This window comes from Pleurodeles waltl, chromosome 5 (genome assembly GCF_031143425.1).
Source record: "Pleurodeles waltl isolate 20211129_DDA chromosome 5, aPleWal1.hap1.20221129, whole genome shotgun sequence".
NCBI classification, from domain to species: Eukaryota; Metazoa; Chordata; class Amphibia; order Caudata; family Salamandridae; genus Pleurodeles; species Pleurodeles waltl.
In genome coordinates this window covers 279415597-279433413 of record NC_090444.1, presented here as the reverse complement: position 1 = coordinate 279433413, position 17817 = coordinate 279415597, and the positions used below count along the sequence as shown (strand labels likewise).

At 42.8% G+C, this 17817-nt stretch overlaps 1 protein-coding gene across 2 annotated transcripts in view; it reads right to left on the bottom strand.

Annotated features, from left to right (window-relative positions):
* Positions 1–17817, bottom strand: part of PRKCE (protein kinase C epsilon) — a 1050532-nt gene that overhangs the window by 550435 nt on the left and 482280 nt on the right. Inside the window, exon 3 of one of the 2 annotated variants that reach the window (XM_069234014.1) lies at positions 4731–4793. The exons of the other annotated variant lie outside the window; for it this stretch is intronic. Coding sequence (XP_069090115.1) covers positions 4731–4793 — 63 coding nt within the window. The remainder of the gene's footprint in view (positions 1–4730; positions 4794–17817) is intronic. 2 annotated transcript variants of the gene reach the window in all.

Genomic DNA, 17817 nt, shown 5'->3' with positions numbered 1-17817 from the left:
TGTGATTTCTAATCCCTTCTCAAAGTGCAGGCAGGATCACTGCCCCAATCGCCATCAACTCAGAGCACTACATCTTCCTAGGGGATATCGATTTCCACCTCGACGACCCTAGCCACGCCAACACAACTAACATTCTGGGCAGCATGAACAACATCGGCTCAAACAACTGGTCACTGAGCCTACCCACATCACAGCACACACACACAAGACCCCATCTTCACTTCCAGAGACAGAGTCAAGTACAGCCATGCCACACAGCTCACCTAGATGATCACTACAGCATACACTTCACCATCTCAAGACCCATCAACTCTGGCATTGTGACTCCCAGCTCTACGCGCAGAGACTGGAAAAAGATATCAGAAGACCAGTGGAACAACGTGCTCTGCTCCCACCTCCCAGACTCAACCCCTGACCCACAAGAAGCAGCAACAAACTTATCCTGGTGGATCACAGTATGTGCAGACACAATCGCCCCCACAAAAAAAGCCAACATCAAAGGACCAACCAAAAGAGCCCGTTGTTTCACTGAGGAGCTGAAATCCACCAAGGGCTTCAGCCGACAACGAGAAAGGAAGTGACTCGTCAGCAAAAAAACAGAAGACTGCACTGACTTCAAGATAGCACTTAAACAGTGCCACCGCCTCCTGAAAGAAACTGCAAAGAAAGCCCTAGCAGACCACATCAATGTCAGTGCAAACCGCAGCAAGGAACTTGTCGCCATTGTGAAGGAATTCTCCAATCCCTCTGCCTTTGAGAACATCACACCCTCCCACGAACTTTGCCACACCCTTGACAAGATCTCGGCCACCTAAAAAAAACTTCAAACCCCAACTCTCTGCTGCCAATGATATCAACCAGCTGATACCCATGGACAGAAACCCCAAACACCTCTGCACCCAGTGGGACCTCCTCACCATGCAAAAAAACATCTCCATCATGAACTTTGTGCACTTGGGAGCACCTACTGACCCCTGCCCCCACCACACCTTCAACCTTGGAAGCAAGATCATCAGCAACAAACTCAGGGAAGTCCTAAACACCACCATAACATTGGCCTCCTCTCCTGAAGACTGCAAACATCTGTTGACCCTGCCAAGCCAAAGAACTACCAGCCCATCTCACTGCTCCCAGTTCCAGCAAAAGTCCTTGAGGAAGCGATTAATTGGCAACTGGAGCACTGCAACCTCCTGGACCCCTCCCATCCAGATTTCAAGCCAGCCACAGCATTAAGACAGCCCTGAATGCAGCCACCAATGATATCAGGGCCCTTCTGGGCCGTGGCAAAATGGCAGCCCACATCCTCCTGGACCAGTCTGCAGCTTTTAATACCGTTTCACATCACATCCAGATCAACAGACTACACCACATTGGAATCCAGGGATGGGCCATCACACATCATTCCTCTCCGGAAGAACCCAGAAGATCTGTCTCCCCCCGTTCACATCCGCGCCCAAGAACATAGTCTGTGGAGTTCCCCAAGGACCATCCCACAGTCCCACCATCTTCAACACCTACATGACTTCACTCACACACACAGTCACATCACATGGACTCAACATCATCTGCTACGCCAATGACAACCAACTCATCATCTTGCTGACCGAAGAGCCCAACACCACCAGAGCCTAATTCCACACTTGCATGTTGAACATCACCGGATGAAAGACAACTGTCTCAAACTCAACACGGACAAGACCAAAACCCTCATCCTCGGGAACAACACCTTGCCTTGGAACGACACTAGGCAGTGCATTCAACATAATAGGGCATTATTTCTCTGTGCATAGCACACATGCTTGAAGGTGAGCTGTGGCACAAACAGGAAAAGTGCATCCTTATCATAACGTGGCTCCAGGTGTGCAACATTTCTTTAGGACTGGAGGTCTTGTTGCATACCTTGTTGGGTGCCCTGCTGAGTTTAAAATATATCTGTCAATGAACCGTACATAATGCATGTGTCCTTAACTGGATTTCTATTTTGTGAGATCAGGAGTGTGAACGGTATTACACTCTCCTGGGATTGCTGTTTCGCACAGAACAAAAGATAAAAATGTTGTAATGTTGTACAAGGAGACCTTGAACAGCAGGTGCCATTGAGCAAAATCGCACCTGCTACTAAGCAAGGCACTTCTGTAAATCATTTCGGGCCAAATGTAGCAAAGGTTTTTACCTATTCTGTGTCTATGGGAAAAAGTGTTCATACATATGGCCCTTCATGCGTACAGGTTGTAACACACAGCAACAGTGCTAAAAAGGAACCAACGCATGTCTCTGAGGGAGGATCGTTTTTACAACTTTCACAATCAACGATACAATTGACAAGAAGTGAGACAACGTGTCGATTCTCTTCATAACTTGAAGTGTAGTCTTTGGTTATACATCTTGTAGGCTTTTCTAGTCAAAGCAAAATTAATCTACTATTAGCAGCAAAAGTTGACAAAAATCCAAAAGACAGCAAGAGGTACCCATACAAATGCTAATGCTTCATGCATAATATTTCAGAGAACAGTGTCAGTTTGGGTCACATTGGCTTTTGTGTTGAACGGGATTGGATTTAGCCTATTGAATTAATATTTCATGTTACTTGAGGGATGAAGGGTACATGTTGCATTGTGCACAGAAATGTTTCTGGAGTCAGAACTACCAACAGCGAAGGTAATGAACCGGATGGTGCATTGACACAGTCAAAGGAAGAAAGGAAGTAGCAAGCTCAGAACATGCTGGCGAGTACAACTGCACAGCTCAAGTTAGGGGCAACCTTGTTATATTCTGAGACTACCCAGCTTATATCTCCAGAGCTATTAAATGAACTCCCACACTTGCAAAGTATGTAACTAGGGCCCCTAGGGCTTTCCCAGTCCCACACTTTAGTAACAACTATGTCAGTATTTGCACCAATACAGACCCCTCTGCCCACCCAAACAAATTTGGTGCCAACCTATAATGACTAAAAGTCAACTGCAAACAGAGCACTCCCACATGGACACTTTATATCTAATTTTGTCTTCATATGTGTCCATATTGTTTGTTAAGTGACTGTTCCATCCAGCCCACCCCCTCCAAAGAACTACTGTATGTGCAATATGCACACACAACTTAATCTCATCCACATGTAGCTACAGGGCCTCGTCCATACAAGATCACCACAAGAAACACAGCTGAAAATGCCATGCAAGATGCCATACATACTACTCATACGCTTCACTAGTAGCCATCTCTCTATCAATCATGCACTACAGCAGCAAAGCTACAAACTCGCCCTCTGAGAAGTGTTCTGGAGCCTGCTGAGGCACATGTGAAGGCCATACAAATGCTGCAGTTCGTTGCAATACATTACAGTGTTAGTTTTCATACTTATTTCCACTCATGAATTAAAATAAATGACTGTGTGTCTGGTGAGAAGAGACAGAGAAGATGAGTACTAATGTACTGAGTTTATAGGTGGAACATTTACCTAAGATGTACAGCAGTAAAGCTAGTCAACTGAGAGATTCTGCAGGGATGTCCCTGGGACATCATTACCCACTGGCACCTGAGGCCACAAAATAGGGTGCCCTTCATATCTACCCTGATGCACCGTGCTAGCTTCTAAAAGCTCCTGGCAGGTTAGTGTCCTCTGTAAAGTTTTGGTTAGCAGTTAAATGGGCGGAGGTACTGGTCCCTGCCCCAGGTGTGTTAGTTTACCTGGAGTTCAAAAGATAATTGCTCCGAGCTAAAGAGTTCTCACGTGGGATGTTGTCAGTGGTTTACAGATAGGGTTTACCAGGTAAAGGGCCTTAAAATCCAGCCCCACGTTAAACCTTACAGAGATGCAGATGAGGTTAGTGAATGTGTTCTGAACTAGACTCCTATTTACACGTAGAGGGACAGAAGCTGCACATAGGCCCAAGTACTGGAGATTATTGACATTGCCATTCAGGGGCCAATTCTATCACTCATCATTACGCAATATCTTGTGTTATGGAGAGAGGAAAGGTGTGATACCCCTAACTGTACTGAGAAGAGAATGACCCATTTTAGATGGATCTGTAACCAGGTATGCATTATCTCACCTAGAAAGATAGGGATCACCCTTATGCAATGTATATATCTTTTATTGTCAGGTATGTTTGGCTGCTACGAAGGGCCCGGGATTTTCTGTGAATATGTACTATTTTTGATTCAGGTATAATACATTTTAGAAGGTGCTTGTTTAAGGAAATATTTGGGCCTGCACATGAAACACACTTTCTCAAGCAATCTTGCGGACAGCCATTCTGAGTGAGGGTCCCTTTATTTCCTTGAACAAACACGAAACATCAAGGATGAGAAACAAACTCTATGAAGTGAATCAGAGCCTCTTTAATAACATATACAGAACATGGCACTACGTTACATCTGCACTACAGATGGCAACGAGAAAGGGTATTGTATCTCTGCCATTCAAAGAAGACTAAAACGTGGATCCCTTAATATTATTTAGAGAAAAACAGGGGGACTGCTGGCATCTCATAAAAGGTGGAGATCCAATATGTTATTAGATTAAAACACTCAGCCTAACACACATTGGCAAGCACAGTGTGTTTCACTGCTGGCTGTAGACATTGCACCTAATGTGTGCCATATAGCGCTGTAAAAAGAAACGCTTTAATGTCATTGAGCTTTACTGTTTAACGAAGATTCAGCATCTACATATCCATTCAATGCTTTTTAAGCACAGAGCCACTGATGCCTGGTACACACCATACCTGTTTTCGAAATTCTCTTGGTAAGCCCATCCTCGCTCGCTTCGATGTCAGTGTCAACATTTCCTAGTAAAAAGGAAATTTAGATTAGTGTCTCCGGGAGGTAGACATATTTTTGACCCAAGTCCCTGTGCTGCGGAATTACGGGCATTGCATGAGAACCATTTGAGTAATCAGTATTGTTTGAGTCAATGTAAAATATGCCTTTTAAACGCAACCATGTGGATCACTGAGAAGGATGTTTCATTCTACAGGCTTCCTCACATACCTAGTGGTTAATGTTAAAGCTTTGGTTAAGGTGGACCTGGGTTACTGCAGTGTGTTTTTTGATTTAACACACCATTTGATCATCGAAAACATATTTTATCGACCATGCCTTCTTTTCTCAGTGGAACCTAGGAGTAACTTGGAGTCCTAGTCCTTGCAATCTTCTCTTTAGTCCTTCTCCTTCCCACCTACATGCCTGTTCTCCCAAGTACATTCTATGGCTTCTCTGCATATGCTAGTTCTCTAATGTCTCCTCCCTCAGTGCATTTTGCAAATGGCCCATTCCTTACCCCTTGTCTAATTTCCAAATGTCTCTCTATTCCAATACTTGTTTCCACACAGGTCCTATTCTCACACAAATACTCTTCCAAATTAAATTTATTAATGACACTCCAACCCACACAAGTCCATTTTTTAAATGACATTTAATATCAAAATTGCAGGAAATATAAAAACAAATACAAAGCATAAGAACAAACATAAGATTAGTTAAAGTAATAACTCTAAAAACGTCAACTGATTTTATATATATATAAATACTTTAGATAACTCCAGATGCAAAAGAAGGTGTTTCACAATAGGTTTTTTTCCTCTGCTAATCTTTTGTAAATAGAAAAATGCAGTTCTGAATGTAAAAAAAGATATTTTGGGGCGTTTCAGACGTCTAAAAGTATAATACACACCACAGATGTTTTGAGACATCTAATTTCCAAGCAAAACACAATAGATTTTACACCTGCCCTTCATGGTTATTGCAAGTTGTACATAATAATGATAGCGGAAATCTACGATGCTGATTTAACTGAAGAAAAACCAGTAAAGAAAGTCACTGATACAGATAGGGTTTCACCTAAGGAAGTTGTCACATTACTTTACAGACTGAAATATAACTTTCTTAGCTACCATGTGTGCAGCATATAAAATGCAAGAAAGGAGTACCACACACACACACACACATTCGAAAATGCAAATATGTAAACATTCTTGTTTTCATTTTAAACCTACGAACACCCTTAAAGCTCTATCAAAAGTGAAACTTTCATTATCAGTGTAAACAGGTAAACACTGCAAAACACAGATCTCCCACACACTAAATTACAATCCAAAGAAAACAACATTTTCATTTCATACTGAAGGAGCCAAAACAATGTGGCTTTATCATAGTAGGCAGCAACAAGTAAAAAAGGTCTAAGACAGGTCTACTTGAAGTTCAGGTATATCACTAAATATGGTTATTTTTACTTTCTTTCCCCTTCCTGATGGTTTCATCTTGCACAGGTACTGTGGTAATAAATAACATGTTTTGTAGATACTGAAAAAAACTATTTTGAGTTATGTTAAGGAGGTGGGTGCAAAGGCAGGAAACTCTGAATAAACCAAGAGAGCTCAAGTAATGCTTGTAGTACACTTTATCTGGGCAGCATTCGATAGAATACATTTCTGAAATCAACACAAAACCGCTATGAAGCATAATTAAAGGCCCTTTGAAGAAAGGCTGCTAAATTGCAGGTCACAAGGCTCTTCATTTAAAAACCTACGCACCATTTCCACATCAGTGCATTCTGGGACTTGCAGTCTGGAGATAGCTCAATTTAACTTTGTGGTCTGTCACAATGATATCTAAAACATTAGAGTGTAAAAGGAAGCCAAGGCCTGGAAATGAGTTATTCCTGTGAAGTGGTGCCATATGGTGACACTTCTAAGGCGAGAGAACGATTTGCAAAACAAAGCCATTCAAATAAATACATCAACAGATCTGGTGCACAGGGCTTTATTCGTTAACTCTCAGATCTACATATTCCAACTAACAGCACAAGACCATGTTGCTTGCCTATAATGCTCAACCGCCCCATGAATCAATATCTTCACACTATATGAAAATACGAGAAAGCGGTACCCACTCAACTCCAAGACCAAATCAGGAAAAACACCCCCCTTCAAGGTCTACCAATTCAGCTTTGGACTGTGCAACAGGGCAACAACAGCTACCCTTCATGTAATTGAGAAAATCATCTCAATCACTGACAAGAAAGTCCCCTTCCTCCTGATCCTTGCTTCACCTCTCTGGGGTCTTTGGCACAGTCAATCACCAAGCACTGATCTGTAAAGTGGAAACACACATGGGGGTTCATGTCACTTTCTTGCAGTAGTTCATCTCCAACCTTGCCATTAACCACCAATTCCCTTAGAGGGGAACCTCAAAATCCTAACAATTCTCCATCTCCTGCAGAGTACCCCAGTATCCAGCTTGGCCCCTGTCATCTTCAACCTCTACAGAACAACCCCAGGGAACTATCCTTACAAAGGCAATGTCAAGATCTGTGAATACATACATGACATGCAACTCTAACTCAACAAGTCTTCTGTTCATGACATTAGACTCAAAATCTAAAACGGTATAGTACAAGCTCTCCATCCTGAAGAAAGTGAAACTTTTCTTCCATGAAACCAGCTACAGAACACAAGTCCAAGCCTTGGTCCTCTCAGACGTAGACAGAAGTAGTGCTCTTCTCCATACCACAGTGATCTTTCACTAAGACCTTCTACATATGAAGGTGTTGTTACTAGTGGTGCAGCTGTGCAGTGGCACCAGGGCTCTAAGACGAGAGGAGCCCAAGGTAATATACACAAGTTGCAGTTTAATTAGGAGGCTGCCCACTCAGAATAACTTTTTGCGAGTGACTCCTTGGGGCAGGGTTCTGTGATAACTCTTCCACAAGGCGTTGGGGGACCAGTCACTGTCACAGAGAAAAAGAAACAGGCAAAACACTGTATTGAGAAGCTGTATACACAGGGCTCTTAATAACGAATATGATAGAGGAAGGGAAAAAGAAGAGAAAGAAGAGAGAAGAAAAAGATAAGGATGAAATTGAACAAGAACAAAAAGGGAGAAAGGAGATGAGAAAGAAGTGAAGACATGTAGATATGAAAGTGAAAGAAAGGAATAGGATAAGGAGGACTGCAAGAGTAAAGGGAGAAGGGTAGGATATAGTTAGAAAAGATGATGAGTGGCAAGTAGAGGAGGGAGCAAAGAGGAAAAGAAAAAGAAGAGGTTAAATGAGAGATGAAAAAGTAACGAAAGGAGAATATAAATAAAGAGAGAAAAAAGGAGGACAGGCAGAGTAGAATGGGACAGGGAGGATGTAAAGTGAAAGTGTGGTAGGAGATGAGTGGAGAGAGGGAACAAAGAGGAAAGACAGAATGAAGAGGTGAGAGACGTTTAAGCAGGGGCATACTCACGATGAGTGCAGCATCTGTAGTGGCACAGGTGTCCTGCATCAAAATTATCTTTCAATACTTATCTGGAGGTGAAGGAACCAATTTGCTTTGCTCGCTTTAGGGCCTATGACACCATAGTGCCGCCACGGTCTACATATTGCAGAATGTCTCCTTAAAGGCCTTAGGAAGTTCAACGATATCGCTCCAAACTTTAAGGACTTGCACTGACTCCCTCAGACATTTATCACCTTCAAGACCAGCTGCATCACATACAAAGAAAACAGAAATGACACAACTACAAGCTATGCCGAGAAGCTACATATATGAGGCAAGGGAGTAGCCAGAAAAATAAAATAGTCCCAACTTTCAATCATATCCCAAATGACACTCAACAAGTGAGCTAAGCAGTCAGTCAGCATGTTCATGTTCTTGAGGGAATTCTGAAATGTATCCCTTATCACCATTCCTTCTACAGTCTTTTGTCACTCCGTCTTTCTTTATCCCTCCATCCTGCTGTCTTTTTGTTTGTCTTTCCTTACTTCCTCACATCTTCTGTTGCGTCATTTTTTTGCTTAACGATCTTTCATCCATCCACCCTTCATTCTTATCCTTTTTGTTTCCTTTCATACTCTGCATCGATTCTTTTCACCTAGCTTCCCTTCTTTCTTTCTGTCAATTAATCTATTTATCCTTTTCTCCATTCATTCCTCCATCAATCCTCTCTCCATCCGTATTTAAATCCACCCATCTTTATATCTCTGCATCTATACACCCATCTCCTCATGCTTGCTTTCTCCATCTTTCCATCCCTATCATCCCAAAAACTTCCCTCCTTCCATTTTGAGCACGTTTGTCCCATGTGTTCCCCCATTGCAAAGCCGCATTAAGAATTCTCAAGCAGAGGTGTTTGTGAGCTTCTCTTTGGAGACCTCCGATCAAAGTAAAATGAGCTGTGAACAATATCCGAGCTCCTCAACCCGACTGCAATTCACATAATGTCTGAACACTCGCATCTTCAGGGAACACTAGATCTTTAAACAGAAATCACCACACACAATTATGCTACCCCTAGTCCTCAATCCAGAATCGGGTCCCTGGACTCGCAGCCATGTTCAGCGCTCCATTGCTCACTAGCATCACAAATACATTAGCATACATTCTTTTTGAGGGAGATATTCATAAACTGGGTCCCAGTTTGGAAGATTCCTTGGGGAGATGTACCCCTTGTGGAGGATTAGCTGCCATTTTGATTTACATGCGATTGTTAGCAAACGCAGCTCTAGTGGACCTCTGACATCCAGTGCACCTTAGACATTGAACCGTCCCTGGTACATCTGGATTCTTCTGCACTGCTCTCGGCTTCCTCTGCTCATTATAATAATATCAGGCAATACCATCGAAACATACAGATGATTTTCTCGCCGCGACTGCAAAGATTAAATTAGTTGCTAAGCAACACATATTTCCAGGTCTAGCTGTAACTAAAAAAGCAGCTCATGAAAGCATATGTATTGACTGATTCAGAATGAGCTCAGAAAAAACACAAAGCATTTCATAGGGTCTCAATTGAGCAGCTCAGGTGAAAGAGTGCAATGCTTGGCAGAGAAACGGATAAAAAAAAAAAAAAGTTTTGAATGAGGTAAGAGCATACAATTTACAGCACTGTCAATTGGAGGAAATGCTAAAAATAAAAAAAGAAATAAAAATAGTTTCCAAGGTGGGGGGGGGGGGGGTTTGGGCGGGGGTAAGTAACTCTTACAATCCAGACATTCAGGTTTCAAAATTCACAGGTGTAAGTACTATTTCAGTCAGTCAAATAATCTTTGTTTGGTTTATTGGAAGCCCTTAAAAGCACACAGTAAAATCAGTTCACAATTACAAAACTTCACACGGTAATCAAACTTTAAAAACTTGAGGTCCTAAGAACGAACAGCAGCCACGTACATAAAAACATTCAAGATGAGATGAACATAGCAGATTAGAATGCTCCAAACCTATTTCTAATTCTCAGTGCACAATGAGCAAAGTTTGCCACTGCAACACCAAGATCTGTTTTACGCAGCGTTTGCAAAAAGATAAGCACCTTCCTATGAGATCTTATCTTACATAGGCGTATGACTGGGGTCAAAAGGCGCTTCCTGAAATGGGAATAAAATAAACTAAAGGTAACAAAATAAAATAAAGTGCAAAGTGCTTTGTTTTAAAGCATTGTCACAGGGAAAACTTAGCAAAGTTGTACTCCAATCCACATCCTTAGGAAATGCCACCAAAAAGTGCAACGTGATAAAACACAATCTTGTAAAATAAAACCTATGATTCATGTTAAACGTCGATAAAAAATAAAAATCGCAGCCCAATGATGTTTTGATTAGATTGTAATTAGTGCTAACGTTCCAGATGAAGACTTCCTTGGCTTTCCTTGAAGGCCTCTTTCACCTGAGACACAGCATTTTTCCTTATGATCTCCGGTTTAGAGAAGAGCTCTGGAATATCTAAATCTGTAAAGCCTTTTTAAATATATTTAAACCAAGGGATTACCAAGCATTGCCCTGGGAGAGGTAGTCTTCCAGCACATCTTTTGAGAGATGTGTTCCCATAGTTCACCAAATTCTAAGCCAAAGTAACAGGGCTTGCAGCTTGTTCCTGTCTTCTGTAGGAGTCAGGCCCACCTCTGATTGACACATAAATGAGGGGATAGATTGGGGAACTTCACAATAACTTATTCCTGACTCTCTGTAATGGGCCGGAACCCTTATAACCCAAAACACCAGCCCCATTTCTTGCTATGACAATATACTTGCTTTTATAGATATTAATCATTTCTCATTTTGGCTTATGCCAGGGCCGGCATGCAAAGGTGAAAACTGACTCCACAGCTCCTTGGTACTAAGTCACCCTGTTGGTGTAATGGCTTTGCCAATTTAGGTTATGCTAAAAAGAATGCCAAAATAATTAAAAGTCTTAACCTTTGAAATCTTTGACCCACCCAGATGAAATGTTCTGGCTTTAACATTATTGGGTCCCATGCTTATCGCAAAGGAATTACTAAGATTTGTTTTGTGCTGTAAACCTCCCTCGAGAAACTATAAAAGGCATCTAGAAGCAGCTGTAATCCATTTGTGGTTCTTGAAATTAAGATTGCAGCGTCTGCATACAGTAAAATCAGCAAAACACTGGATATCATTTTAGGCATATCTTTCCCTGCTTTGTTTCAATGAGACTCTAAATCAAAAATATATAAGGAAAACAACCTTGTCTGACCCCCAAGGAAGATTCAATTGCAGTGGAGAGTTCGCCCTCGGCTCCCTATCTACACCAGCCCAAACAATCCCAGTACATCCTCTGCACCAGAACGCTTATAGTCTGGTTGAGTCCCATTTTAGCCATGATGTCCCAGAGCTTTCCCTCTATTGACCAGATCAAAAGTAGAGGAGAGGTCCATAAACACAATGTGAATGGAACCCCTCCTAGCACTGACGTTTTTACTGATAATGAGCTGGAGATTCAAACGTTGCTTGACTTTGCCCACCCCGGGGCAAAACCCATATTGAACTCTTGACAGAGCATGGGAGTCTCCAACCAAACCTCAAGTTTACCTGCAATAATTCTGCCAAGTACATTAAGGGAGCTAAAAAAGAGAAGAGAAATTGGGTGATTACAGGAAGGGGAATGTCTATCCCCTTTTTTAAAAATGGGTACAACTACAGCCACCCTCTAAGAGGGAATGAGTTCCACTTTAATCAAAGCTTTAAAAACATTAGTTAAAATCGGGGCCCAAGATGCAATATTATCTTTAAAAATATCTACTGGGACTCCATCCAGACCAGGGGCATTTCCTGTAGGACCCTGGTAAATAGCAGCAATTGTATCCTTAACTTCAAGAGAATCACAGAGGTTACAAAACAACTCCAGATTGCTGAAAACAACTTCTCTAGTAGCTGTAGTGGTCTCCCTATTTCCTAGATAAGAAATACCGTTATAATGGACTACCAAAGTGGGAGACCTGTCAGCTCTTGGTGTGGTTTCTCCTGTTTTTGGATCCTGTGCTGAATTTCATTTTTGCTGGCATTATGACTCTGGGCAATTTACCACTGCTGACCAGTGCTAAAGTGAAAGTTCCCCCTGTGTAAATTATATTGGTGATTGGTTTCTCCCTCATCGGAACATTTGATTTACTAGTAAGTCCCTAGTAAAGTGCACTATGTGTGTCCAAGGCCTGTGAATCAAATGCTACTAGTGGGCATGCAGCACTGATTGTGCCACGCACATGAGTAGCCATATGAACATGTCTCAGACCTGCCACTGCAGTGTGTGTGTGTGTGCAGCTTTAAACTTCTATTTTGAGCAGCCAAGTGCACTCACTTCCCAGGCCCAAACCTTCCCTTTTACTACATGTATGTCATCCCTAAGGTAGGCACAAGGAAGACCCATGGGCAGGGTGAAATGTATTTAAATGGTAGGACTTGTGTTGGTGTGTTTTGTGTGTCTGGTAAAGAAATACTGCTAAATTCGTTTTTCACTATTGCAAGGCCTATATCTCCCATAGAGTAACATGAGGACTCACAGTTACACTTAAGTCTACGTTCCCATTGGGAGCAGACAGAAGTATGGAGTTTGGGGCATCTGAACTCAACATTTTTAAAATACATTTTTTGTTGAAGTTGGTGTTTGAATTGTAGGTTTGAAAATATCACTTTTACTTTTAGAAAGTGGGCATTTTCTTGCTTAACCATTCTGTGCCTCTGCCTGTCTGCTGATTATACCTCTAGGCCAGGATGACAGTTGAGCTGTTTGTGCATTCACTCTAGACAGTCACACAAAGGGAGCAGAGGTGTGTCCTGCATTTCCTGATGGCCCATCACCAGGCTTATGGGTCTTCCTGATCTAGAGAGGTGGGAGAAGCTAACACTTGGACCTGAGAAAGAGCTGTGTCTATCCTCACACAAAGCAGTCTCCAACCCCATGGACTGTGTCTGGGGGCAGGGCAGGGAAAGGCGGGGTCGTGTGCACTACAAAGACTTCTCTTTGAAGTTTGCCTACTTGAAAGACAGGAATGGGTATAAGTATTGTACCTCTGATCCCACATAGTTAGAATCCTTCAGGACTGAGGACATTCTGCCAGGAAGAAGAGCTGGATGCTGTAGGAGGGGCTGCCATTCTACCTGCTGCTTTGCTGTGCTGGCCTGCTGCTTGCAGCTTCTGTCCTTGGAGTGAAAGGACTGGACTTTGCTTTCAGCATCCTGCTTTCAAAGGTTCTCCAAGGGCTTTGATTGAGTTTGACTCCTGTTACGAAGTCTCAGGGACATCAAAGACTTCACCTACCAGCACCTGAACTCTCTAGCTGAGAGTCCTGACTTGCCAAGAAATGCCAAATCCTTTTCCTGGGCCTTTGGTAGTGAGTTCTGGTGTAACAATGAATAAACTAGTCCATCGACGTCCAGAACGACTTGAGGACTGGTGCTGCTCTGTGACTCTGTGCCACTGCCTGCACCAGGAGTCATGTTCCTCGTTGAGTGCAACGACCGTGACGTCCACTGCAGGCCAGACGCTGCCACAGCACCTTCGAATTTCTGCCACAGCGTGAGTACAGTGCGCAATGTCACGTACATCTGTGGTACCTGCCTTTCTCCATGCAGCACCCGTGGCCCCGTGGTGTGATCGCGACACCGTAAAGTTGACACCTCTCATCTTGACCTGCTGGATTCATCAACCCCGCGTAGTTAGGGAACAAATGCTTCACCACCAACACCGCATCACCTCCTCTGCCACTTTAAGGAACAGACGCCTCACTTCCCCGATGGCAGTAATGAACCCATGCCGCACTGGCTCCAGTGACACGTCACCTCCCTGACTCCATGCAACGTCTTTGTTTAATCATTGTTTTCTGAGGTGCTGTGGCCAGGGTCCATGCAACTTCATGACCGACCTGTACTCCCTTGCAAGTGCTTTCAGACTGTTGGGAATGACTCCGTCAAGACATTGTGATAGCCCCAGTTGGAGCTACTGTGTTTCTTAGCGCTGTACTAAGACTTCATCTTTAAACATTCATGACTTTACTTGTGTATGTTGGACTTCTGTTGTTTTGGTCTTGTATTACTCAGATAAATTGGCTACTTTTCTAAACTGGTGTGGAGTACCTTTGTGGTATTTTCACTGTTTTACTGTGTTTGGGTGGACAAATCCTTTACACATTGCCTCAGAGATAAACCTGACTGCTTGAGCCAAGCTACCAAGGTGGTAAGCAGGGGTTATCTTAGCAGTGTGACTCCTTTACCCTGACTAGAATGAGGGTACAAACCACTGCCAACTAGAGACCCCATTTCTAACACCAAGTTTCCACTGGGATAACTGTGTCTAATGATGATTTCTCAGAACGTGAGAAAAAGGGTTGATTAACAACCTTCCAAAACACTGCAAGATCCCTCATTTCAGTGTCCCTTTCTAACTATTCCCAAGGCATCTCCCATTTTTAAATGCTTTCTACAGCCTCAGCCCTTTATCCACTGCAGAGCAAATAGCACTAAAGGTGGCAGGGAAAGCAACTCTTACAAACCAAATAGCACTAAAGGTGGCAGGGTAAGCAACTCTTACAAACCAGACATTTCGGGTTTCAAAATACACAGGTGTAAGTACTATTTCAATTCCCCTTACTGAGTAAGGGTATTGCATGTTGATTTTCGGACCTAGATTTCAGAGCAGTGGACAGTGGCGTTCCCAGTGGTCGTAAGCTGAATGCCACTTAGGAGTTGCACAGTATGAAAGATGAACTGAGCCTAATGTTTTGGTTGTGGCTTACCCAAGACAGACTAAGGGATTCAATTTAATATATAGTATGATTCCTTTATTAGTCGTATCCCAGAATAAAGGTTGCCAAAATGTCTTATGTAACTACAAAATTGCAGATTATATGGAACTAATAGAAGTTCTTGACAAATACAATACTTTTTCGGTGCACACCCACAGGATAGCCCTATTAGTGGGTCAGAGCAGTATCTTGAATGAGGATGAATATGCACAGTGGTCAAAAGTGGTCACACAGGGTTACAAAGATCAGTCAGTAGTTTATCTGAAACCTGCGTGTTCCCACGAGCTTCAGCTTTCAGACTGCCATCCTCCTGGTTCTCTAGCCTTCAAGAGAGCATTCATACTGGCACTTCCGGGCACCAATCATACACACTGGAACCAGAAAGAAAAGGCTACCTTGGCATTTAGGGGCACAGTAACTAATGGCATCTGCTTAATGGGGGTTGGGGGGGTCACGGAAGGATGCAACTGAGTGATATTTCTGATGACATCATTAAGACGTGGTCAAAATGACCAGAGGTCAATTTCACTACCCCTGTGATTGAAATACCATCAGAGACCAAAAAGTGACCTACTATGTCCAGTATCACTGCATTGTGGGGCACAGAAGTGTCTCTGGCAATAAGTATCCTTATCCTAATACTTACCCAATTAGCCTTTACTGGTAACTTATTTTGATCACTTACCTTTACCATAAAGCCCAATGATGTAGTGGTCGGGATGCAATGCCCGATGACGGAGTGGTCTCGATGTAGTGAGGATGCACCAGTATGGCACTTAGAAGCAGAAAATGTTCACCTGGCCTTCAGAATTCCTCAATGAGCCCGTATCCCACTCAAACCAGATCATGCATCTACACTGTCTTTACCACAATCTCGGAATAAAAAATACTTTATAACTGTCTGTACTGTAAAAAGAAGTGCTGAATGCAGCAGAACAAGGGACGAGGTGAGAGGGGTTGCAAGAGGGGAGGCAATGCTGTCTTTCAGTGACATACTGTGTCTGTCTCTTACCAACCAGGTGTGCCATCGGTTTTAATGCATGTTCTTTTGATCTAAAAAAGTGACAGTGCCTGGAAAGTTTAGTCCCAAACATCCTGCCATGCTGCTACACACTCAAGACATATTCCAACATGAAGGTCTCCAGCCAATGAAGACTTGGCTCAAGGCTGTTGTAATATTTGAGAATTCAATGTAAAAACCCTTTTTACACATCATGTGCGCAAGAGGGTTCGCATAACATTGTGTTCACACCACACTAAAAGCCCTGAGCAAGGAAGGATGTGGCTTTCCTATCTTTGATCCTCATCGTCCTCACAAACTTCAAATGTTGAGCACAGGACAGAAATGATGACTATGTAGGTGTACTCGCCTTTATTTCCCATACTGCAAAACTTAAATGATTCTTGATGCAGGAGCAAGGAGACATCCCGCCAAACTGTAACGTGCAAAAGGCTGAACCGCTAAAAGTCCTCCACATTTCAACGGCACTGCAGCCTTCCTGTCTTTCAGTGGCTTTTTTTGTTTTGGAGAATTTTCGTCAAGTTGTTTCTGAGAAATACGCAAAATATTAGTGTCTAAAAATACACATGAGCAAGAATGAAATATCAGTTATCCTCATGATAAGAAATGGAAAAACAATCACAAAATATAAAACAAGCATTTGCAATGCAATAGTTATCGCATTTTCTTGAGTTACAGCTATTGGCATTGTAAATTCCTAACTGGACCTTTCTTGGTATATAAACTGGTCAAACCTGCATCATAATTTCGTCTTTTCCTGCCATATAATGCCAGTGGCCCTGCATATAACTAGAGCACTCAGTGCGCGTTTGGCCGGCCATCTCAGACCAGCTAAACATACATATGCATTAGGCTTTCTTCAACCCAACCGTTGCCGGGTTGGAGACAGCAGGCAGAGACTGTCTCAAAGCACCCTGGCTTGGCGCTCTGTCCAATCCTAACGCTGCTTTCATGCTGCCAGCAGCATGGAAGCAGTATTAGGATTGGACGCAGGGCATTCTGGGAGCCTGTGCCTGCATTGGAGGACTGGATCAGAGCGGAGCAGCAAGAAAGGTAAGTTTTCTTTATAATTATATGTTTTTTTGTGTTCCCCCTGCCCCTTTCCCTCCCTTGAGCAGCGACTGACAGCCCTTCCAACTTGCTTTAACAAAGATATTTGACCAAAACCAGGGCGCAAGTGTTAGATGTCTGCACTATGGTAAGATTAAATTGAAGAACCCGTGTTCCTATGAAGAGATGGGTTTCTCTGTGTAAGGTAATTGTTACGTGTAACCTGTGAGGCAGTAAAAGTGTTTTTCTCACGTCAACGTTGCTATACTGTGGTAATACACTAAACATTGTCATTTGCACTGTAGTAATAAATGTGATTGTGTATATTACTACAGTTGTGCGAGCGCAGAAAAAGTCTCTTTCTATTCTCCAGCCCCCACTTTTCTCCCTTCCTTCCCAATCCCTCACCCACAGCTCTCCTTCTTTAATTAAGAGCATCCAAGGTGCCGGCATTAGATAGAGGTGTAGGTGTTCTTTATTGCGAAAACCAGTCATTAGGGACGGCAGACTGCAATTTTACTTTTGGTTTCTCACCTCTCCATGTACACAGCCCCGTGCGTGGAGAAGGCTCGAGGGTGCTGCCCACACCACTTTTAGCTCACATGAAGGGTTTAGATCTGTGCCTTAACGTCCACTCTGCCGATTTATAATGTATTGTTCGTTCATCATATATCCTTAAAGATTACTATTTATAGAACATGCATAACGAACTGAGACATCGAACCTAT